General features: G+C 47.7%; 1 protein-coding gene across 4 annotated transcripts in view; it reads left to right on the plus strand.

The window, feature by feature from the left end:
- KDM4B (lysine demethylase 4B) overlaps nucleotides 1–24,326 on the plus strand; it is a 301,643-nt gene that overhangs the window by 200,376 nt on the left and 76,941 nt on the right. For all 4 annotated transcript variants that reach the window (XM_066634889.1, XM_066634891.1, XM_066634890.1 and 1 more), the window contains exon 10: nucleotides 15,172–15,365. In XM_066634889.1, coding sequence (XP_066490986.1) covers nucleotides 15,172–15,365 — 194 coding nt within the window. The remainder of the gene's footprint in view (nucleotides 1–15,171; nucleotides 15,366–24,326) is intronic.

A 24,326-nucleotide genomic window follows, 5' to 3' on the forward strand; every position in this document is an offset into this window, starting at 1 on the left:
GGGCTAGGGCAGCAACGCAATCCCCAGGATTGAGTCGCTAAGGGGGGGGCGAGGGGGGGCTTTGCACTTACTTCAAGAAGGCAGGGCTGCAGCAGGGGGTGTGGAGAGCCCTGCACAGTGCTCCCCGAGGCTTGGAACGTTCGCTAAAAGCAGGCACAAAGCACATCCTACAAAACAGAAGTGCTGATCTGGAGGACGATAGTACACCCCCAGTATTACATTGCTCCTCAGGCCTGGCAATTTGTCCCACATAGATTCTATGGTGGAGTCGAACCCGCCCTCAGTCTCTACTGGATTCTATCCCTTCCTTTACGTAAACGGCCACCCCACCTCCAACACGCCCCTCCCTGACCCTCCTGTAGAGTTTATAGCCCAGGATTGCAGTATCCCTCTGATTTTCCACATTCCACCAGGTTTCTGTTATGTCCACTTTTGCAATGTTTTCCCTAGTCACCAGACATTCTAGTTCTCCCATCTTTGCTCGTAGACTTCGTGCATTTGCATAAAAGCGTTAGTACATGGAATGCCCCAGGATGGGCTGCTCATTAGCTCCTTTGTCCCTGCATCCTCTCATTGTGCCAAACTGTCTATCACATCCCATCATGCTACCATTCCCAGTTTCTTCTCCAATCTTTCTTTACCTGGTTGTTCTCTAACCTCCCCATCCTTGTCCCATAGGGATAAGGAGTCCCGAACAGGATGTCCCTCGGCTCCTGTCAGCCTTCCCCCAGGGATCAGTTTAAAAGCTGCTCTGCCACCTTTTTAATGTTATGCGCCAGCAGTCTGGTTCCATTCTGCTTCAAGTGAAGCCAGTCCGTCTTGTTCAGGCCCCGCTTGTCTCAAAACATTCCCCAGTGCCTAACGAATCTAAACCTCTCCTCCGTACACCGCCATCTCATCCACACATTGAGACCCCTGATCTCCGCCTACCTAGCTGGCGCTGTGCATGGAACAGGTAGCACTTCCGAGAACGCTACCTTTGAGGTCCTGGCTTTCAGCTTCCTACCTAATAGCCTAAATTTGGCCTCCAGGACCTCCCGGCTGCACTTCCCCACGTTGTTGGTGCCGACATGCACCACAACCGCTACCTCCTCCCCAGCACTATCTAGCAGCCTGTCTAGACGAGAAGTGATGTCCGCAACCTTCACACCAGGCAGGCAAGTCGCCATGCGGTCCTCACATCCGTCGCAAACCCCCCTCTCTATGTTTCTAATAATCGAATCCCCCACTACAAGAAGCCCCCGACCCCCCTACCGCCAAGGAGTATCCTGAGTGTGTTCAAATACGGGCCTGTCCCCTGGAGAAGGGGTCCCCCCAGGGGATTGTTTCCCTCCTCTCCAGGATGACGTTCTACAGCCCCGAGACTTCCCACCCGGGCAGCTGAGGAGCTGCACGCCTGAGGAGCTGAAGGCAGATCGTCCCCAGAAGTCTCCCCATGGTCCTTCTCTGCCTGCCTCTGCTACTCCAGGTCGCCCACCAAGGCTTCAACGGAGCTGATGCGTTCCATGAGTTCCTGGAGCTCCTTGCACAGAGGACACAACCATGACTTATGCCCTAGAGGCATATAGTCATACATGTGGCACTTGATGCAAAAGACTGGATAGCCCCCACCCTACTGCTGGCTGTCTGACTGCATAGTTTTTTTGTTTTTTTGTTTAGAGGTACTTAAAAACCCTTCACTGGTTTGCTGCCCTCTTCTCAAGAGAAGAGAAAGGGCGGTGTCTGGGGCCCTGGTTTCCTTGCCCTGCTGTTGAACTCGCCCAGAGGCTAAACTTGCTGTGCCTTAGCTGGCATTTTGTTCCCGAGGCACTTGGTTTCCCAGAGGCTATGCCCGCTTCTACAGAGAGGCTAACCCTGGCAGGCTCATGCCCTCCTTGCTGATTAAAAGGGGGCTGGTCTTCCCAGGTGAGATTACAAAAGATCAGCAAGACAAAAGGCTGCTGATGGGCTTAATCTACTCTGCAGGCTCCTGAATTGGATTTGCCTAATAGGGCTCTTATCAACTCTTAAAGGACAATGACTATGTTAAATTGCCCTGGCTGGCTGGGAATGGAATGGAATAAAAAAAATTTATTTTTATTGCCCTCACCTAGCTCCTGTGCCCCAACTTGCAGGACCGTAGACTCCCTCCCTCTGGTTAGATTAGGTGCTAATTTAGGTAAAGCTTAGGTAAAGCTAAGCTAAAGGTAAAGCTAAATTTCAGTGTTGATTTAAGGTTGATTTAAGGTTAGAAGACAAAGAGTTAGAAAGAGTACACATCTTCTCCTGCTCGTCGTCCTCCTCTCCTCTTCACAGAGAGTCCTAGCTCTCCTTCTCCAAAACTCAGAGGTTCACTTGCCTTCTCCTTCTCCTTGCACAGAGGCTAAACTCGCTCTGCCTTACCTGGCACTCTGTTCCCGAGGCATTTGTTTTCCCAGAGACCACGCGTGCTTCTGCAGAGAGAGAGGACATCTTCTGATCTTCTGAGACATCGATCATCTTCTGATGATCAAAGAGGACAAACTGGAATATATAGAAGAAGGCGGTCTCTAAAATAACCTGGTGCCAAGCCACATAGGGCTTTAAAGTTCAAAACCAGCACCTTGAATTGGGTCCAGAAATGAATGGGCAGCCAGTGCAGCCACCAAAGCAGCTGTCCAACAGAGTTGAACTGCCAACCTCCAGTAAGCACACAGGGCTTTTCATGCCCCTTTGCTTCCCCAGCCCAAGAAAATGTACAGCTGTTTTGAGCTGTTGAAGCAATGCACTCTAGGCCTTCATGCCTAGTGAGCAGCACAAACATTATTTTGTGTTATTGCTTACTAAGACACATATTAGCTATACTAATAAATGTCATGGGTACGGGAGGGGGTTAGAGAGGGACTTCCCAATGTGGGGACTTTCTGTTTGAGGTAACTGAACCCTAATCAAGTAAATATAATATACAAAGTAAAATCAGAGGAATAAGGAAACTGCCTGTATCTAAATCAGGCATTTTGTATGAAGTTTTTACCTTTGTCTCACCTATAACTTGTACTTGAAATAACGACTCTCTCAAAATGTCTCAATGATTAAGGAGTGAAATCAGTTTTGCTTATACAATTTGGGGACTCCTCCAGGATTTCAACCCCCAAAATCATGTTCCTGCCAGGGATAGAGGGGAGGATTTTCAACTTACCTTTGCCTGTGCCAGCCTCCAGGAGTGCGTGGAGCCTCTGATGCTTCTTAAGGGCTACCCAAACCTTAGAAGTGTTAAAAATAGCAATCCAAAACTGGATTTTAAAAATTGTTTTTTATTCTGAAACCGGAAGTGGTTTACAGTTGCTATTTTTAACATTTCTAAGACTTGGGGAGCCCTGCAGAGGCATATGCAGGGCTCCCTACACTCCTGGCAGAGGCAGGCAGAGATAAGTTGAAAAACCTCCCTGCTGTTCCTGGCAGTGGCACAGTCCTAGAGATTGAGTCACTGCCTTCTCTGCCTCCCCAACCCTTAAGAGGCCAGGAACAAGTGCTTCCCAGGCTGGTGGGTCACAACCCACCAGTTTGAGAACCACTGACCCAGTGCACTATATTTTGTGTTATACAGGACGTCCCGCATTATCTGCAGGGCTTCCGTTCCAGGATCCCTGTGGACAAGGAAACATGCGGATAAGGAAATTGTGGGTTTTGGGGGCATGTAATCCTCAGGAGGAGATGGGAGCTGTGTTCCTGTCAACACTGGAGGATGTTCTGAAGGTCAGAACACCTTATAAGACCTTCCCGAAGCCTTAGAAACCCTCCCTGGTCCTCCAAAAGTCTTTTAAGGCCTTGAAACATCACTTCTGTTTTTTCTGAAAAACCAGAAGTGACCTTCTAAGGCCCTCCTTAGAAGCATTCTGGGGGCTGGGGAGCTCGCACTCTGTATTGGAATTGTGGAAGATATTACTGAGGAGATAGGGTGTGGTGTCCACAGTGCCCCTTGCTCTGAGTAAATGCAGGATTAAAGCCCAGGTGGTAGCTGGAGGTGTGCTGCACAGCTGCAGCCACTAGAGCATAAGGAGATCCCTCAGGTATATAGGGAGCACCTGAGGCAGAAAGGGTTTGTTGGGTGATAGAAGAAGTGCAGGTTGGAGAGGAGACTAACTTGGCTTATTGAATTGGGAATCAGACTGTGGATTGTGACTGGACTTTGGCTTTGGACTTTGATTTGGATACCCTGACGGATTGGACTGACCTACCTGGAACCTGACTTTGGACTGTAACTTGGCTTATTGGCAACTCTGATTGATTGAACTGGTTTACAAGGCCCAGTGGATTGGGATTTGGCAAAACACACTCTTCCTCAGAATATCCTCTGGAGGGTCCATGTGGGTCCGACTCAAGGGTTCAGGGACCTGCAGGTAATGAAATCTGCCGGTCCAGAATCTGCGGATTCAGCGGGCCCATTGTATTGTTCTACTGTGTGTCTATGGTACTAGTGCATGCAATTACAACCAGCAAGGAGCAGGGGCTACTGGGCCTACTATTCAGTGCTGGCATAGTGGGGCCACTGGGCCTATGGTGTATCCAGTGCTGAAACTGAGCAGGCTAGAGGTCCCCTTGGGATAAGGAAACATTTGTTCCCCTACCTCGTGTAGAACCCCAGCCTCCTCAATGGGGCTACTTGGATCTTGCAACTAAATTGCTGTCGCAGAACAAGTAACCCCATGTAGGGCTTTCAGGCCCGGGGCAGGGGTTAGGATAAGACAGAGGCCTCCTCCACCACCTCCCAGGCCTGAAACGCCCTGAAACAACCCCTCCTCGCCCCTGTTCCACCCTCCACCACTGAGCCCAGCACTGGTGGAAAAAACAATTAATTTACATTTTAAATTTGAATAAATTTATATAAAAGAATACATTACTGACTGAGTTTATATGAATGAATGAATTTTACTGGGCTTATTAATAATAAACACGAGACCTATAATATATGCATGCAAAGAAAACACATGAGAACTATGAATTATTAATATGAGTGGCGCGGCTATTGTCTTGATTCACCAACACATTAATAAAGTCCAGGAATGGGAGGGAAAAAATATCAGAGCCATTTCCTGTTGCTCAGCACCCCCACATCACCCACTACACTAGTAAAATCAAGAAGCACATGGAAACAACCCTATTTCTCTTTCTCTCCACGCCCCCTCCCACCCCTCCATGATGCCTAAGTCACCGCACATTCCTTCCCGCTCAAAAGTCCTGCATCTTCTGCCCTCTCTCCAGCAACATCCCCACAACTCTGCAGTTCCTTCCCATTCAAAAGTACCACGTCTTCTTCCCCTCAGCACTTGCCTGCCCCTGACACAAAGCACTCTCCAGCAGCATTCACCATACCCACGACTTCTCACCTCCACCCGATGCCTGGCCTCAGCTGTGGCCTCCCCAAACTTCTTCTGTTTGCTGAATTGGCAGGGCTTCTGCAGAACACTCACACAAGAGCAGGAGAGCTCTGTAGGGCCAGCTGTTCCCTTGGTGCCACTGCACAGTTGAATTGGGCCAGTGAGGGCTCTGGCAGGTCTCCAGCGGTCCGACTGCCCGTTGGAGATGAAGGGCTCCCTGGGGGCCGGACTGGGGGTCCCTGGGGGCCACAGTGACCCACAGGCTAGGGCTTGCCCACCTCCGGCCTAGTTCCTAAGCAACTAGTCAGGGAAGGTGATGTCCTTCTGGGGAAAGGAGCCAGCTAGCCAGCAGAAGTTCCTAAGCCAGTTGAACTTTGCTTTCTTTCCTTTGTGCTTTCCTTTGGACCGGTCAGGGGTAGTCCACTCTTGGAACTAGAGTTGGATGTTGGGGAGCCCAGCAGTCAGGTATGTAGATAGGACTTAGTACTAGCCAGAAAACCTTCAACGTTGTGTATTATTTGAACTGTCTCTCTATTCTGTGTTTCTTTTACAGTCCTTTGCCTCACCCAGTCGTATGCTGCCCTGGTGCCACACGGTACAGCGGTGCCAAAATGGCTGCTGCTGTATCCTGCAGGGCCAGAGCAGCTGTCAGATGACTCCTTGGGGTTAGGGAACAATGGTTCCCTTATCCCCAAAGTAGAACTCTGGTGGCCCGATGAATCTACTCAGATCTGCACCCGCCACTTAAGTGGTGCAGAACTGAGGAGACCCGTGTTAGGTTCTGCAGCTCCGGAAGGGTGATTGAATTTGGTGGCAGCCTCTACCACCACCATCCCCAGACCTTACCCATCTTCCCCCACCCAGTTTTGAACCCTCTCCACCTCCCCCTCCCCGAAAAGCTTACTTGCCACCCAGCAGGGACACTTACCAGCCAGTGCTTTTCTCCAGTGTCCTGCCAGAGCAGAGGCCCAGCGCTGCCCTCTCTATCAGCACCAGGTGTTCCCCACCAGCTTCAAAGTGCTATGACACTTGTACGACAGCCATTACTGCCACTGCCCCAGCATAGGATTGGTCTGTAAATCTTTTTTCAAACATCCTCATCCTCAAAACATCCTTTTCATCCTCAAAACAAAGGATTTGTTATAAGGAAATTTGCTGAAGGGAGTTTGCCCATCACTGATTTCACTAGTACAGTAGTGACCACTGAAGGGGAATAAATGTCATCTTTTTCTTCTTACCTGGCTCTGTTAGCATATTTTTCCCTCCAAGTCCTATTTATCATCTTGGGAACTCTTTGTTGTGACATTTGTCAATAGACACATTGCCATTTAGCAACATTTGCATTCTGTACAAAGTGAGGGTTTCAGTTCAGGTGCTTTCCTGAGTTAGGCTTATGACTCCTGCCTTTTAGATCAACTTCCTTTTTCTCTCTTCTCCATCCTTCTATGCTCCTTTCCCCCACTCTGTTTTGATAAAAGTGTCCTGTGGTATTAAATTGAAACACATTTTGTTTGCTCAGGCAGGCCTCCACCATGCTAGTAATACCTTTCTTCTAATTGAAAACCCTGTTAACTCTAAATCAGCAATTACATAATGTCTTCTGCTGGCAGCATGGATGATGGCTGATTGAAGATTTTGTTTTTCAGGTTGTTGTTTTGGTTGTAATCTCTCTTTCTATAGTGGGGCACATCAGCCCTTGTGTCAGTTGAACATCATGTACTGGGAACCAGTAAAGTCCCAGGCTGAATTTCTGAATTGCGGGGAGGGCAAAGGGGAGGCGACAGTATTGAACAGTTTTTCCAGCCCTATACAGAGCTGCTTCCTGATGCTACAAGCTTCTAAAAGATACCTGCACACAGGTATCTTCTAAAAGGTTATCTTTGAATTTGAAGTAATTTTTCCGCCTCTGTTCAGAGCCATTTGTCACACTCATCTTGTTTCTTGTTTATGAAGTATATTGCTGATTTTGTTCCCAACGCTGCCTATCTTAGTGAAGCTGTTGTCCTGGCATGATTGTGAGCACAACAGTTAACTGCTTGTGGCTAAAGCTAATTGGACAACAGAGCAGATTGAAAATAGAGAGTTGTGATCCCATTCCACAAAGTTGCATTGAATTAGAAGGTTTTTACCTTCTGTTTTTACCTGTTGTGCCAGGAGAAGCATAACGGGATATCTCCCACCCCAACCTGGCCTTTTAAATAAGAATAAGGGGATAGGTAAAGAATAAGAAAAGGTTCTATGGTAGCTTGTGTAAGAGAGAAGACAAGTCTTTCCATGTGCATTCTCTCTTTTTATCTTCTATTACTACATTCTCACATGACAAAACCTTTCAATAACCTGTCAGTGGGCAGTTTATGCTTAATGTTGGTCCAAAGAGTCACAACAGCTATGCTGGCAGGAACTAAAATCTGGTTGCCTTTTCATGCATTTGATTTGATTTATACCCCACCTTTCCTTTGCCAGAGTAGATGCCCAAGGCGGCTTACAATTTCAAACTTTAAACAAAAACCAACAAAAATACCACAATATATACAAGAGCAATAAGACAATAAATAGAAACAAAATAAGGGCACACAGAGTCACAGGGGGCAGACAGATGACACATCACACACACACACACAAGATCAAATAGAAATATAACCACTTATATGCATTAAACAGTGCATATAAGCACTCCCTCTCTTTCATGATGTGTTGATGAGCTGCAGCATCTGGATCCTGATCCAGGCCTGATCTGGATCCAGCTATTGTCTGTTTTAGAAGTTAAAAGATATACAGGGAGCTGGCCTGATGGCAGTAATATATCCAACAATGAGTTAGGCTGCAATCCTAACCACCCTTTCCTGAGAATAAGCTCAGTTGAACACAATAGGACTTACTTCTGAGTAGACATGCATAGAATTCTGCCCTCAGACTCATTAAATGTATTCAGTAGTGGCTGTTTTACAGTACTATAAAGCAACTGCCACAGCCTGAACAAACAAGCTCTCTGTGGAGCAAGGCAGAAGGGTGGACAGAAACTTGAGACAAGGATGCATAAAGGACCACGAGCTAAGATTCTTTAAGTCAGTGACATGTTGTGCCATTTTTCCATAATAAAACTCAAATGTTGCACATTTAATTCCCACATTGTCTCTCATATAAGTACTGTGCGGTTCCTCCTTCAGCAAAGTTGCTATGCCACATATCTTCATAGTATTTCCTGCAACAGTTAAATTGAACTGCCTTATCAATCAGGGATGGTCTGTGGAAGCCAGTCTGGGAACAGAGGAGATCCTGACTTCTCATCATGTTGGTTTGACAGGAGGTGTTCATGGCTTCTTTGACTTTATGGTATGAATTTTGCAGGGAAGCTGGTTTTACTGATTGAAAGGATCCTGATTTTATCTCAGTATGTTGGTACCCAGTTTACATCTACAAAAGACATATACTTGTACCAAAGGGGTTTTACATGGGAGTCGAATTGCATTTGCCGATATTGCTATTATAATTCTGCTGCTTCTCCGAGAGTCTCGTGACTGGAAATTTTTTTGTGGGGAGGGAGTTTGTTAGCAAGGAGCACTGACCAAATTCACAAGTAGCTTTGCTGCCCACTTTGTTGTGAGATGACATGAGTGTGCAAACTCCTGGATCATAAGTTCTGAAACAACTTTGCAAGGCAATTCGCCCTTCACACGGGTGCTGCCTTTCACTGATGTGTATGCATGTGCGTTTAAACACACTGCCAGATGTCCTGTTTCAGGTAATAATTTTCAAACCAATGTTGTTACTTACTAAAAATAGTATCAACATTCTCTGTAACTGTCATGGCTTCCTTGCCCAATTAGAGAAAGTTTGCCTGTTAATTGGGAGATCATGTCACTTCCTTTCTGATAAGTTCCCTTGGATCTTAGTGAAACAAAATTCCAGCCCTTTTGGATTCTACTGGCACATTCCTGCTAACGAATTGTCTTGTGATTGTGAAGTGAGCATTCACACTTGGAGAGTGACCATATGCATGAAATCTAACAATTAGAAATCCTCTGTTTGTATCTATATTTCTTATTGTTAGTTTTCTGGTTGCAGGGTGTCTTTTGTTTCCCCCTCCACCAATTTGGTTTGTTGTCTCAGTGGCAGATCCTGTTATTTCTGTTTTGCTGGGCCAGAATTTTGTATTGGCAACCTTCAGTCTCGAAAGACTATGGTATCGCGCTCTGAAAGGTGGTTCCGGCACAGCGTCTAGTGTGGCTGAAAAGGCCAATCCGGGAGTGACAATCCCTTCCACACCGGGAGCAAGTGCAGTCTGTCCCTGGTCTGTCTCCCTGGCTATGGGCCTTCCTTCTTTGCCTCTTAGCCTCAGACTGTTGGCAAAGTGTCTCTTCAAACTGGGAAAGGCCATGCTGCACAGCCTGCCTCCAAGCGGACCGCTCAGAGGCCAGGGTTTCCCACTTGTTGAGGTCCATCCCTAAGGCCTTCAGATCCCTCTTGCAGATGTCCTTGTATCGCAGCTGTGGTCTACCTGTAGGGCGCTTTCCTTGCACGAGTTCTCCATAGAGGAGATCCTTTGGGATCCGGCCATCATCCATTCTCACGACATGACCGAGCCAACGCAGGCGTCTCTGTTTCAGCAGTGAATACATGCTAGGGATTCCAGCACATTCCAGGACTGTGTTGTTAGGAACTTTGTCCTGCCAGGTGATGCCAAGAATGCGTCGGAGGCAGCGCATGTGGAAAGCGCTCAGTTTCCTCTCCTGTTGTGAGCAAAGAGTCCATGACTCGCTGCAGTACAGAAGTGTACTCAGGACGCAAGCTCTGTAGACCTGGATCTTGGTATGTTCCGTAAGCTTCTTGTTGGACCAGACTCTCTTTGTGAGTCTGGAAAACGTGGTAGCTGCTTTACCGATGCGCTTGTTTAGCTCGGTATCGAGAGAAAGAGTGTCGGAGATCGTTGAGCCAAGGTACACAAAGTCATGGACAACCTCCAGTTCATGCTCAGAGATTGTAATGCAGGGAGGTGAGTCCACCTCCTGAACCATGCCCTGTGTTTTCTTCAGGCTGATTGTCAGTCCAAAATCTTGGCAGGCCTTGCTAAAACGATCCATGAGCTGCTGGAGATCTTTGGCAGAGTGGGTAGTGACAGCTGCATCGTCGGCAAAGAGGAAGTCACGCAGACATTTCAGCTGGACTTTGGATTTTGCTCTCAGTCTGGAGAGGTTGAAGAGCTTTCCGTCTGATCTGGTCCGGAGATAGATGCCTTCTGTTGCAGTTCCAAAGGCCTGCTTCAGCAGGACAGCGAAGAAAATCCCAAACAAGGTTGGTGCAAGAACACAGCCCTGCTTCGCTCCGCTTCGGATGTCAAAAGGGTCTGATGTGGAGCCATCGAAGACAACAGTGCCCTTCATGTCCTTGTGGAAAGATCTGATGATGCTGAGGAGCCTGGGTGGACATCCGATCTTGGGGAGAATCTTGAAGAGGCCGTCCCTGCTGACCAGGTCGAAAGCCTTCATGAGATCTAGGAAGGCTATAAAGAGTGGCTGTCGTTGTTCCCTGCATTTCTCCTGCAGTTGTCTAAGGGAGAATACCATATCAGTGGTGGACCTGTTGGCTCGGAATCCACACTGCGATTCTGGATAGACGCTCTCTGCAAGTACCTGGAGCCTCTTTAGTGCAACTCGGGCAAACAGCTTTCCTACAACGCTAAGGAGAGAGATGCCGCGGTAGTTGTTGCAGTCACCCCTGTCACCTTTGTTCTTGTACAGCGTGATGATGTTTGCATCCCTCATGTCTTGAGGTACTCCACCTTCTCTCCAGCAGAGACAGAGGATTTCATGCAGCTCAGTGACGATGATCTCTTTGCAGCATTTTAGGACTTCAGCAGGGATGCTGTCTTTTCCAGGTGCCTTGCCAAAGGCAAGGGAGTCCAGGGCCACGTGAAGTTCTTCTAGGGTTGGTTCACTGTCAAGCTCTTCCAGCACAGGCAGGCACTAAATGTTGTTCAGTGCTTCTTCGGTGACTACATTTTCTCTGGAATATAGCTCAGAGTAGTGCTGCACCCAGCGTTCCATCTGCTGCGCCCGATCCTGGATGACCTCGCCTGTGGCAGACTTCAGAGGGGCAATTTTCTTCTGTGTTGGACCTAGGGCCTGCTTGATACCGTCATATATCCCCTTGATGTTGCCCGTGTCAGCTGCTATCTGTATCTCGGAACAGAGCTGGAGCCAGTAGTCGTTAGCACATCTCCTGGCAGTCTGTTGGACTATGCTGCGAGCAGTTCGGAGGACCTGCAGGTTGCGCTCACTGGGACAGACCTTGTATGCTGCTTGAGCTCTCCTCTTTTCCTCAATGACTGGTGTCAACTCCTCAGAGTGGGCTCCAAACCAGTCTGCTGTCTTGTTGGTCTTCTTGCCGAATATGGACAAGGCGGTGTTGTAAACGGCATTCTTGAAATGTTCCCATCTGTTGGATGCGTTTGCGTCGGCCGGGCCTGGAAGAGATTCCTCAAGCACTTGTGCAAATTCCTCCACTTTGGGTAAGCTCTAAAAGACTCAAAGGTAGTCTCTTGGGTGTCACACTTGGTCTTGTACTGCTTCCTTATTCATTGGCAAGTACAAAACCTGGAGGGGGGTAAGGAATGATACCATGTGGGAGCTGCTGCTTCTTTGGGGAAAAAATTGTGTCCCATAAACGATGGAAGACTGCGAACATGAGTATGTTTAATGGACTGAAAGCTGTGCGCAGCAACTCAGTTATTAGTGAAGTAATTGTTCTTCTCACATATCCATAAATCCGTGAGCACATTTGCATAATATTCACAGACAGATGCTGGTAATCTTGCTTCTGGTAATCAGAGAGAAGAATTCCTAAGAGCAGGACTTGGTGTATTAACAACCATAGGATTAATCAGGTGACTCTTTACAAATATCTGGGGGTAATGCTACACTCATTTGGAGCCAGAACCACTCACCATGAGTATATGGCTGAGGTAGTCCAGAAATCTGCTCGAGCAATAGTCAAGTTTATTCGCATTAAAGGTGGCCATTAAATTACATTAAGCGAAAACCTTTTAAAACCTTTATAAAAGTCCCAACTTTTATATGGTACAATTCTAAGCCCTCCTCCCTCTAGCTTTGCCCCTCTGGAACATGTTCAATCCAAGTTCTTCAGATTGTTATTCCAAGTCTAGCTATGTTTTCAACACAAGTCTGCATCTGGATTCTGGCCTTCTAAAGGTTGAGGCCAGGGTTTTTCTAATCTCCTTTAATCTCTGGTTCAACCTAAATTTCAATGCCCAGGGTTTAACATCCTTAATTTTATGTGACAATTTCCAAACAACCTGGCTGAAGGCAGTTCACATGAAGCTAAGACATTTGGGGTTCTCTCCAGAGGCTGTAGTGGCAATGGTTCTGAATCAGACAAGAGCAACCATAAGGCAGAGGTTGATGGACATTGAACGGCAAGGGGATAGCAGCAGAACCCCACAGAGGGCACCAGATATATAGTTGTACCAGCTACCTATCTCTCAATACTTGAGCTTCCAGGGTATAGAAGAGCCCTTGTTCTTAGCCAAATGGAGAGCACTTCCCTCTGCATTTGTCAAGGGTTGCTGTTGAAGAATTCCTATCCCTGAAAGGGTTTGCCCCTGTGGCTCAGGCGAGGTGGAAACAATTGAACATGTTTTGTTTTGATGATCATTTTATCAGAGGATATGTGCTAAATTTATTACTCCCCTGATTAGGAAATTTTCAGGCCTAACCGATGCAGAGATGGCCAAGAAACTCCTTACAGGAACTAATTCACAGTCCACAATGTGGTGCGCAAATTTCTTGGCAGCTGCTTGCAAACCCATAAGGGTATTATTGTTGGATATGAGAGAAAATTTTAATGGTTACCTCTTCTCTGTCTTTCTGTTTTTGGTATGATGTGTATTCAGTTGTTAAAATCTTTCAAATTTTGTTTGATCCATGGCAATGCTGCTGTGTTCTGTTTATACTGGTCTTTGACCGTATTAATTGACTAGCTGACTGAATGGCTTCAGAGAGACGTTTTTGTCATCTTTGGAAGATGTTTGTTACAAGTACAGTTGTGTAGCCCCTTGACTGTCACTGCCTCTGTGTCAGAATTTGGCCTGTCAGAAAACAAACTGCAGAAAAATTGTTTTCCTGAAAACAAACAGGATGTTGGCTCTGCAAGGCTGCAACACAAGGGGGTGGTGAAATGAGAACAGTGATACGGAAAAATGTGAATGTGAACCCTTTGGGCTTGGCATGTCAAAAATTCAGGAAATGCCTAATCTAACAGTGCTGCAGTGTCATCCCCCCCCCAACAAACAAACAATTATCTTTGCTTGGCAGGACTGAGTGGGAGGGAGAAGAGGTGGAAAGCCTTTGGTGGGCTGTCAGCAGCAGCACTGGCTGGCCATATGGCTGGTGCATACCCTGGCATTGAGGTGTAAAGCTCAAGGAGGTCCTTTTCATGCCTTCCCTATGATCTTGAGAGAAGGACCCTTTAAACCTCTCCTTAAATAACCTGGTTACATATTTTCCAGTTTTGTTGTTAACTAAGCCTGATTAACCCCTCTCCAGTCCCGAGAGTTCCCACATAGGATCTGACTGTGGTTCTTCAGGCCCTCACCAGGCCCCCTTCGAACCTATGGCTACCTGTTCTCTCAAACTCACAAGACAGCCTTTCTGGTGGGAATCACCTCCGCCAGAAGCCTTCTCCATTGCCAAGGACCTTTGTCAGGTCCAGGAGGACAAGATAGTTCTCTGCACCGACCCCACCTTCCTTCCCAAGGTGAACTCCTTTTTTCACTGTTCTCAGGAAGTGATTTTGTCCACCTTCTGTCCCAATCCCTCACATCCCAAGGAAAGGGACTGGCACAACTTAGACGTCTGCAGAGCGGTAAGCTTCTACCTCTCCAGGACGGCCAACTTCCGCAAGACGTAGGCTCTGTTCGTGGCCTACAGGCCCAGTGACCAGGGTAGGAAGGTATCACCCTCCTCCATCTCCAGGTGGGTGAGGGAGATCATAGCTGAGGCCTACAGGGCCTTTGATAAGGAACCCCCTAAGGGCATCGTGGCGCACTCCTTGAGGGGAGCCATCACCTCCGCAGCATTCAGAGCTCACCCTTCCCTAGAAGCAGTTTGCAGGGCGGCCACCTGGAGCACGCCCAACACGTTCATTAGACACTATAAGATTGACAACTTCGCCTCAGGAGATGCAGCCTTCACCTGGCGCGTTCTCCAGAGTGTCGTCTCACAGGCTTCCAGCAGCTCCCACCCTTGAGGAGCATGGCTTGGGCATATCCCAAAGGAGGACTAGTTTAAGGCTAGGTAGGACCAGCCCCTGTGAGCACCCTGGTGGCAGGACGACTGCCCTTCATGCCCGGGACGACTGGAGCCATGATTCCATGTCAATTTACGCATCCAGAGCCAGGACTGGCATTCTTCCAGTTATCACCTGCATGTTCGCATCTCTTGGACCACACAGTGAGGAGGGGTCTTCAAGTTTGGATGGCCTGGGGGAGTCCAGGCAGCCCCTCCCCCTCAGGAACTCTGATTCTGCTGGCCTGCCTATCCTGAGAGGGAGGAGCTACCCAAAGGAGGACTAACCCGAACATGGAGACCACTGAGAAGGGGGATTCATGGTAAGTACAAATCTCCCCAGTTTGTCCTCTGCTGTGGCCTGGTGTTTTGTTTAGGGTACCATCTTGGCCATTCTGATGTCTCTTTCCCTGGGTGTCATTCCAGGGGTTCCAACCTGAACCTATGCAAGATATAAACAGTTGCTTTTTTTCCTGAGCCAAGGACTGTTCCTTTTATGAGACATTGAAGTTTCACTCTCATCTCAATTTCAGGGCCAACAGGAAACGAAGCCAGCCACGAAGGCATAAGACACAAGATCAGAAGTCGCTTGGGGATGTCATGGTGATGGAGACAGCCCTGGATGAAGTGAAGATGGAACAGAGGAATATTCCAAACTTGGATGAAGAGGAAAAAAGCAAAGAAGGTACAACCCAAGGCCTGACCCCATGCTTCTGTGTGAATTCAGGTACAGTACTCAACATCCTGAACATCTTTGCTCTCATTGACAAAGTTTGTTGCTTCAGTAATCCTGTAATAATGCCTAGGCATTTATGTAGCAATTTGAAGTTTTCCACGTACTTCTTGCACATTTCATCAACCAGACTTTTAAGGTAGGCCAATAGTATTATCCTCATCCAAAAGTGTTTTGGGGGAGTGAGAATCATTTTTGATTGCATTGTTCCAGCAGAGCAATTTGGCACAAAATACTATACCCTGAAAAATCTCTATTTCCATGGTAAGCAAAACAAACACACACAAGCAGCAGGTGAATAAGCTTCATGACTAAAGGGCCATTATCTTGAAAATGAGTGGCCAAAGTTCTGAAGTTTTTGCATCATAAGGTAACCTAAGGAAGACTTGTTGTGGTCAAGGGGCACAAGTTTTGGAGTCTGAATAATTCTACGACTCCATGTCTAGTAGAAATACAATAAGCAAATTTGCAGGATGTATGCAGGTCACAACATTTGGATTAGAAAAACGTCTTACACAATGTCAGTTTCTTGGTCTTCTAACTCAAGTGTGGTCAACACTAACTGGCAGTGACACCTTCAGAGTTTCAGGGAGGAAATCTTTCTCAGCCCTGCTTGGAGATGCTGCCTGGGGTTGAATCAGAAACCTTCTGATTGAAAAGCAGGTGCCCTACTACTGCACTCTATTCCTGTCCCCAATTTCTGTAGCTAAGGCTCTACAGAAATTCTCCAACTCTGTGTTATAAGAAACTAGTGTCCCATGAGAAATACATTTCATTAAAATGTTCATCTCTTGACTCCAAGGATGGGTAGTTCTTACCTGAAGTCACTGTAAATGTAGGGACTATGAGATGGATGTTTGCTTCCACTTTGGGTTCAAAGACAAAGGGTGACTGATCTGTTGGAGGTTTGGGGAGCACCAATAATGGAGATCCAGCAATAATTCATTTTTCTGCAATTAGTAAATTCTAGCCAGAACCTCCTTTCTGGCAAGTTCACTCAAAAAAGCCAGACAGGAAAGCACAGTTCCCTGAACCCTCCTACTCTTAAATTTTGCTAGGCCAGTTTGTTTTCCACCTCAACACAAATAAAGATGCAGCGAGCCACTGGTGTGTGGTAGAGCAGTTGCACAACCAGAGCAAGTTACTCCCTGCCGCTCCATCTCAAAAAGAGCCAACAGCTCATTGAGCTATATGTGCCTGTCTCCTGTATGAGCCTCAACAGTTAACAGCATGAAATAAATGGCCTGAAAAATACCTACGTCTCTTGGGGGGATGAGAGATAAGTGGCACAAGCAGATTCAAAGATCCTTGAGAAGGGGAGAGATGAATTGCTGCGTTCTAGATGAACAGCTTTTAAATTAGACCTGAGCCCTGCTACTGGCAGCTGCTTAACTGCCAGCATCAGTGGGACTACTGCCTTTTTTTCCAGCCCCATTACTGGAAGTCTGACTTGGTGTCTGAACAGCTTCTGAAGCTGTTTCTGGGATGTTGCTGCTGTCAGCCAGGGCTCAGTTACTTTCTGCAAATGTGAAAACCTTAAAACAAACCTTAAAACAAATGTAATATATTCTTCCTGCATTGTGAAATGGAGATTAGTATTTGTCTGTTGGGCTTTCCATGGCAGGGTCAGTCAGAACAGGTGGGTAGGTTCTCCCTTTCAGGCAGGTAGGTCAAGCAGAAGTCTTCCTGATGGGAGGGGCTTCCCCAGACTGACCTCACCTCTAGGAGAGATAGGTTGGGGTTCGGTGCTGTTGGCCAGCTAAGCTGACCAGTGATTCTTTTTTCCCTTTTCAGAAGAGGCACCCAGCCCCTTCTTTCTACAGGAGTCTATGGGCTTCCTCATCACTAGCACTGTGCTGCCTTGTGACCTTGCGTTCCTTAGTATTTCACTGCAGGGAGCTGGTTGCAGCAGCCATCTTGGCTGCCCAAGGAGCGCACACTTGATTTTGCTGCCCCCCGACTACCATCTGCAGTGGGGCAGGAGACGGGCGCAGCACAGCTGAACATTTTTAGGGCCCCACTCTCCCTGTAGGAATTGAGCAGAGATGGGCTTGGCCACAGGAGAGCTCCAGCCACTGTTAGTGGGCCAGTATATGGAGCTCTCCACCCTTGCCGCCATTGACCAGGCCAAGTGGTGTGCTATCGGGTGGCCATGGGTGGCCCTGTGAGCTGGAAACCGCTGCTGAGAAAGGTTGCAAGATTGCTAGGGGCTCTCTTCAGGCACTGCTGAGCAGCCAAGCTGAAGGTCCCCTCTTCTGAGTGGCCAGGAGGACTGAGGAGGATCGGGGTGCGGGGCTCAACAGCCCTGTACTTTGAACCTCAGGGCCTCCGGTTTCTTCTACTTGGTGTCTCATTCTGGGTAGCAAGCCCTTCATGGCCCCTCCTTTCTCCCCTCAAAAAAACAAAAAAAACAGCCCAACTAAGGAGGCTCCTGCTGTTCCTTCCTTGGCCCTTGGACCTTTCTCTAATAACTGAGACAAGGCCATGCCAGAGCATGGTCCAGACCTCCTTCTCTATAAGCATGGCCATAGCAATTGCCACCATCCAGGGCTTGCTGGCTTCTTCTAGGGCACCCTTTCTTCCATTACCTGACTGCTTTTAACAGCTCATATACATGAAATGGGCTACGCCCTCCAAGGCCAGGGACTCCAACCACACAGCTAACAGGTTTTACAAGATGGACAAGGATGACCTGTACAGATTTATGCTGCCCCTGCTTGATGGTCCTGTAGCAGCACTGGGTTCCCCCTCACCTCCAACAGGGAGAGCCTCCCTAAGGAGCCAGTGGATAAGAGGTTCAAGATTGCTGCCAGATAGGTTTCTGAGGCATCAGCCAGTTTCCTTATGGCTTCTATGCCTTTCTCTGCTCAAGGGCCCTCATGCTCTGCTCATGTTCAATTTGCAGAACAGCACCAGTTCCCTGCTAAGGCACAGTCTGATCTCAGAAAAATGGCTTCAGCTGCCGCCTTCATGGCAGATGCCACAGCTGATTTCATTCAGTTTTTGGCCAGGGCCATGGCAGCAGGGGTGGTCATTCATAGAAACACCTGGCTTTGTAACTAGATCACTGATTCAGCATCCCATGCCAAGATAGTTGCTGTCCCTTTCCATGGGACCAAGCTGTTTGGAGAGGATCTCAACCCCCTCCTTGCTTAGAGTAAAGGGAAGCGAAAGATACTTCCTACCAAATTCAAGTTGTCAAGATCATCTGTCAAGCAACATAAGCGTTCCTTTCATGGCCCAAGAGGTCCCCCATTTGCCTCCTCCTCTGGAAGTTTCTACAGAGGGCAGTGACCCATCTGGCAGTCCAAAAAGCCATCATCCAAGCTACACTCCCAACAGTCTCAGTGCTTCCCCACAAAGAACAGCAAATAACAATGACTACCCGACATTCTCCACTCTCCTGATCAGGGGAAAACTGAGGTTTTTCTCCCACAGATGGGACTCCATTACATCGGACAAGTGGGGCAGGGACACAGTGAGGATACTCTCGAGTTCCATGCATTACCAAGAGGCCTGTTCATCCAGGCTCACAGGCTTGTCTGCCATAATAAAAGTACAATACATCAAAGGAATAAGAGAGAGAGAGAGAGAAAAAAAAGACACATTATAACAAGCCATTGAAACATTAATTTTAACAGCTAAACACTAAAACATTGGAAAAAAGAGAGCGTTAAAACAAAGCAAAAATTCAACACACATTGTCAAACCATTGGGGAGAGGGGAACAAATTAGTCCAGGGAAGCAGTCAAGTCACAGCACTACTACAGAGGCACAGATAGCAACTAGCCACCTAACAGTCAAATACCAGATGAAATAGGTATGTTCTGAGTCCTCACCAAAAAGCCATGAGGGAAGGAGTTGTTCTTAATTCTCCTTAATTCCCAGGGGAAGGGAATTCCATACTTGTGGTTCCACTACAAAGAAGGCCACCAAGCCGCTACCCCTCTAACGGGATAGAGGCAGCACTTGAAGGAGAGCTCTTTCAGATGACCGAAGAGGGCAGTCTGGAATGTATGGAAGAAGGCAATCCTTCAGATAGCCTGGACCCCAATACCAGCACCTTGAATTGGGACCAGAAGCAAATGGGTAGCCGGTGTAGCTGCTGAAGCAGTAGTCCAACAGCATCAAACCATCTAGCCCTGTGACCACCTGGGCTGCTGCTGTCTGCACTAATTGCAGCTTCTAAACTCCTCAAGGATAGTCCCAAGTCTAAGTCACTAAGGTATGGACTACCATGGCCAAGTCTGATTGGCTCAAGTATGGTTGCAGTTGGCGCACCAGTCGAAGCTGGACAAATGCACTCTTAGCCATTGCTGCCACCTGGTTCCCCAGAGAGAGCTGCGAGTCCAGAAGCACTCCTAGACTGCATATCTGTTCTTGAAAGGGGAGTGAGTGTAACACCATTCATAGTGGTTAGTTGACTCAGTCTGTGCATCAATGATTTCCTGACCAGAAGAACTTCAGTCTTTTCTGGGCTCAGTCTCAACCTGTTGGCTTTCATTCAGATCCCAACTACCTCCAGGCTGCTCCCTAGGACTTCCACAGCCTCCCTGGTGCAAGATTGCAAGAAAGATATAGAGTTGGGTGTCATTAGCTTATTGGTGACACCCCATTCAAGATTACTGGATAATCTCCTCCAGCAGTTTCATATAGATGTTAAAAAGCATGGGGGATTGGTGTCCCCTGCTCATTGGTTTTTCCATCATTTGATGACGGTAATATCAAGTGAGCTTGAATGTGTGAGTTCCGTTACAAGGTTTTATTGCCCTCAGTTCTTTTCAGTGGAGGTTGCCATCCAGAGGTGTTCTGAGGCCTACAGAGGTGTCTACAGGCCTCAGAAAGGCCTCCAGATGTGCCAGAAAGGCACTTTCAGAAAAGTAGGTCCAGAAAAACTGGACATACCCTTCTGGCACCTCCAGAGGCCTTTCTGAGGCCTGCAGAGGCCACATGCAACCTATTGGGCCTCAGAAATGCTCCCAGACACAACAGGATAACATCTCCGGTTGTGTCTGGGAGCTCAGGTCCAGCCTCCATCGAAACCATGGGTCCTGAATCCAAGGATGTGGATGCTGCACCTGTTATAGTGTGACTTGCAGGCAGTCTGAATGCTTGAAGAGACTAGTTCAAAAGTTAAGCAGGAAGTTAACTGCTTCCTGTTAATGTTCGATCTAGTCTCTTCAGTTTTGCTGAAGGAGGGGACATAGGAGTGGGCGTTGAACCTTCTGTACCCTACCCAAGTAGACTGAGATTTTAAGGTAGCAAGGTCTAGGTCAGCGATTTCCAACCTTTTTCCTCTCAGGGCACACAGATAAGGTGCTAAAATTGCTAAGGCACACTATCAGCTTTTTTATAATTGACAAGGCATATCACGCTGTTACTTGGGGGCTGACATCCCCCAATGGCCCTAATAATAAATGACCCTTCCCCAAATTCCCATGGCATACCTGCAGACCATTCACTGCACACTAGTATGCCACAGCACACTGGTTGAAAATCGCTGATCTAAATGTTCTTTAAATATATACCCTGCCCTTCTTGCAAATTCGGGGCCATCTACAATATAGAAAAGTTAAGACAAATAGCATAGTTTAAAAAAAATCTATGGGCTGAATTTGGCTCACTGGTTAGACCTTACTTGACTTGAAATACTCCTTTTCCTTTGCAGAACTTGCAAAGCATACTACCTCTTCTGTCTTCATAAAACTTGAAAGCAAAGTCCCGTGTACCACCTGCTGTCAAATGAACCTGTTTAGAAGTTAATAAAGGGGAGTGTATTGTTCTCCTTTTGGTTGCTTGGGGGACTGGGCAGGGTAGTACTTTCCCCCATTGTGCAGAGTGTAAATACAATCTCATATTATATGACCAGGGAAAAATCCAATTTAACTCTTCATTCAATATATTTGTTTCTCTAAGAAAATTCAATATTCCTTTTGGTGTGCCTTGAAAACAGCCTTATGTTGAAGCAATGCTTGCACAACTTCACCCCTAGCAGTTGTGGACTGGATATTGCTACTTTTTAAAAATTTGTTTTACTTTAAATAATTGAGTGCAAATAAGAGTTTTGGAGTACAAACCTAAGAACATAAGAACAGCCCCACTGGATCAGGCCATAGGCCCATTTAGTCCAACTTCCTGTATCTCACAGTGGCCCACCAAATGCCCCAGGGAGCACACAAGACAACAAGAGACCTACATCCTAGTGTCCTTGCATCTGGTATTCTGACAGCCCATTTCTAAAATCAGGATGTTGCACATACACATCGTGGCTTGTAACCCATAATGGATTTTTCCTCCAGAAATTTGTCCAATCCCTTTTAAAGGCATCTAGGCCGGATGCCATCACCACATCCTGTGGCAATGCGTTCCACAGACCAACCACATGCTGAGTAAATAAATATTTTCTTTTGTCTGTCCTAACACTCCCAACATTCAATTTTAGTGGATGTCCCACTTGGGACATTGGAAACATCCACATGGGACATCCACATGGGAAATTGGAAAGAGAGATGTGTGAGTGAAACGGAAGGTGCGGGGGGGAAGGGCATTGTGGGTACCTGGAAATTGGAAAGAGATGTGTGAGTGAAACGGAAGGTGCGGGGGGGGAAGGGCACTGTGGGTACCTGGAAATTGGAAAGAGTGATGTGTGAGTGAAACGGAGGATCCGGGGTGGGAGGGGGGGAAGGCAGCTCATCTAGGAGAAGGAAAACTCTGATCCCAAACCTCCACTGCCTTGTGGCTATATCCAGTTGTGGAAAAGGCTTCAGGAGTAAACCTCAAGGCAAAATCAGGAGCCGGAGTCCCTGAGGCAGTTCATGGCTGAACACAGTCACGTTCTGGCAACTCCTGTGACGCCGCTGGAACCAACTGTATTGGCTTCTGCCTTTCCATTGGACCATTCCAGCGACGTGGAGAGGGGGGATTTGCTGCCTATCCTCCATGCCTTCTTTACCCAGGCTTCGCGCACTGGAGAGGACACTCCAACTTCGCCATACGGCGTCGGCACAACATGGGAAGCAGCAGTTTACCGATTATAAGTCTTCGCTCGATTGGCGTAGAGCGTGACGCCAGGGGCTGCTTCCGACGGTGGGAGAGATCATTGCATCTCATTGGGCAGCTACCGCCCGCCTTAAGCTGGGCAGTCCCCAGTCAGTAAGGTGCTGCCTCGCCATGGTCCGTTAACCTCACGGGGTGCGTGGGGTTTAGGGTGAAAACCGACAAGTGGATCTGCACCATGCAACACAAAACAGAAAACTCCTGCCCTAAAGCTGGGCACCTGGAACGTTAGGACAATGACACCTGGCTTCTCTGATGACGTGCAAGAAATAGACGATGCACGCAAAACAGCTGCCACCGACATGGAGTTGAGCAGACTGCAGATGGACATCGTCGCCCTTCAAGAGATGAGGCTTCCAGATTCCAGATCTGTCAAGGAGAGAAATTTCTCATTTTTCTGGCAGGGAAAACCACCAAACGAAACCAGGGAACATGGTGTTGGCTTTGCAGTCAGAAATTTCCTGCTGAAGTCCATCATCCCACCTACTGTGGGAAGTGAAAGAATTTTGTCTCTGCAGCCCCAGTCATCAGCAGGACCTGTCACTCTCATCAGTGCTTATGCACTGACTTTGTCGTCTCCAGCAGAAGCCAAAGACAAATTCTATGATGACCTGGCCACCACTATCAAGAAGATCCCCGTAAAAGAGCCATTGTTCATCCTCGGCGATTTCAATGCTAGAGTTGGTGCTGATAACAGTTCGTGGCCCACTTGCTTAGGTCAGTTCGACATTGGGAAGATGAACGAGAATGGCCAACGCCTGCTAGATTCTTGCTGTCATCATGGTCTCTGTGTCAGCAATACGTTCTTCAACACGAAGCCCCAACATAGAGTCTCTTGGAGACACCCAAGATCAAAGCATTGGCACCAGCTCGACCTGATTCTCACCGCTCCAGCCTTCCCAGCACCAAGATCACACGCAGCTATCAGAGTGCTGCCTGTGACACTGACCACTCCCTGGTGTGCAGCAGAGTGAAACTGCAAACAAAGTGACTGTATCACACGAAAAAGGAAGGAAGACCTCGCATTGATACCAGCAAGACCCAGGATCAGAGAAAAGTGGAGGAATTTGCACGAGCCCTTGAGGAATCTCTTCCAGGCCCAGTCGCTGCAAACGCATCCAACAGATGGGAACATTTCAAGAATGCCGTTTACATCACCGCCTTGTCCGTATTTGGCAAGAAGACCAACAAGACAGCAGACTGGTTTGGAGCCCACTCTGAGGAGTTGACACCAGTCATTGAGGAAAAGAGGAGAGCTCAAGCAGCATACAAGGCCTGTCCCAGTGAGCGCAACCTGCAGGTCCTCCGAGCTGCTCGCAGCAAAGTCCAGCAGACTGCCAGGAGATGTGCTAACGACTACTGGCTTCAGCTCTGCTCCCAGATACAGGTAGCAGCTGACACGGGCAACATCAAGGGGATGTATGATGGTATCAAGCAGGCCCTAGGTCCAACACAGAAAAAAAATTGCCCCTCTGAAGTCTGCCACTGGCGAGGTCATCCAGGATCGGGCGCAGCAGATGGAACGCTGGGTGCAGCACTACTCTGAGCTATATTCCAGAGAAAATGTAGTCACCGAAGAAGCGCTAAACAACATTGAGTGCCTGCCTTTGCTGGAAGAGCTTGACAGTGAACCAACCCTAGAAGAACTTCACGTGGCCCTGGACTCCCTTGCCTTTGGCAAGGCACCTGGGAAAGACAGCATCCCTGCTGAAGTCCTAAAGTGCTGCAAAGAGATCATCGCTACTGAGCTGCATGAAATCCTCTGTCTCTGCTGGAGAGAAGGTGAAGTACCTCAAGACATGAGGGATGCAAACATCGTCACGCTGTACAAGAACAAAGGTGACAGGGGTGACTGCAACAACTACTGTGGCATCTCTCTCCTTAGCGTTGTAGGAAAGT

The sequence above is a fragment of the Tiliqua scincoides genome, chromosome 8 (assembly GCF_035046505.1).
Source record: "Tiliqua scincoides isolate rTilSci1 chromosome 8, rTilSci1.hap2, whole genome shotgun sequence".
In the NCBI taxonomy this organism is placed as follows: Eukaryota; Metazoa; Chordata; class Lepidosauria; order Squamata; family Scincidae; genus Tiliqua; species Tiliqua scincoides.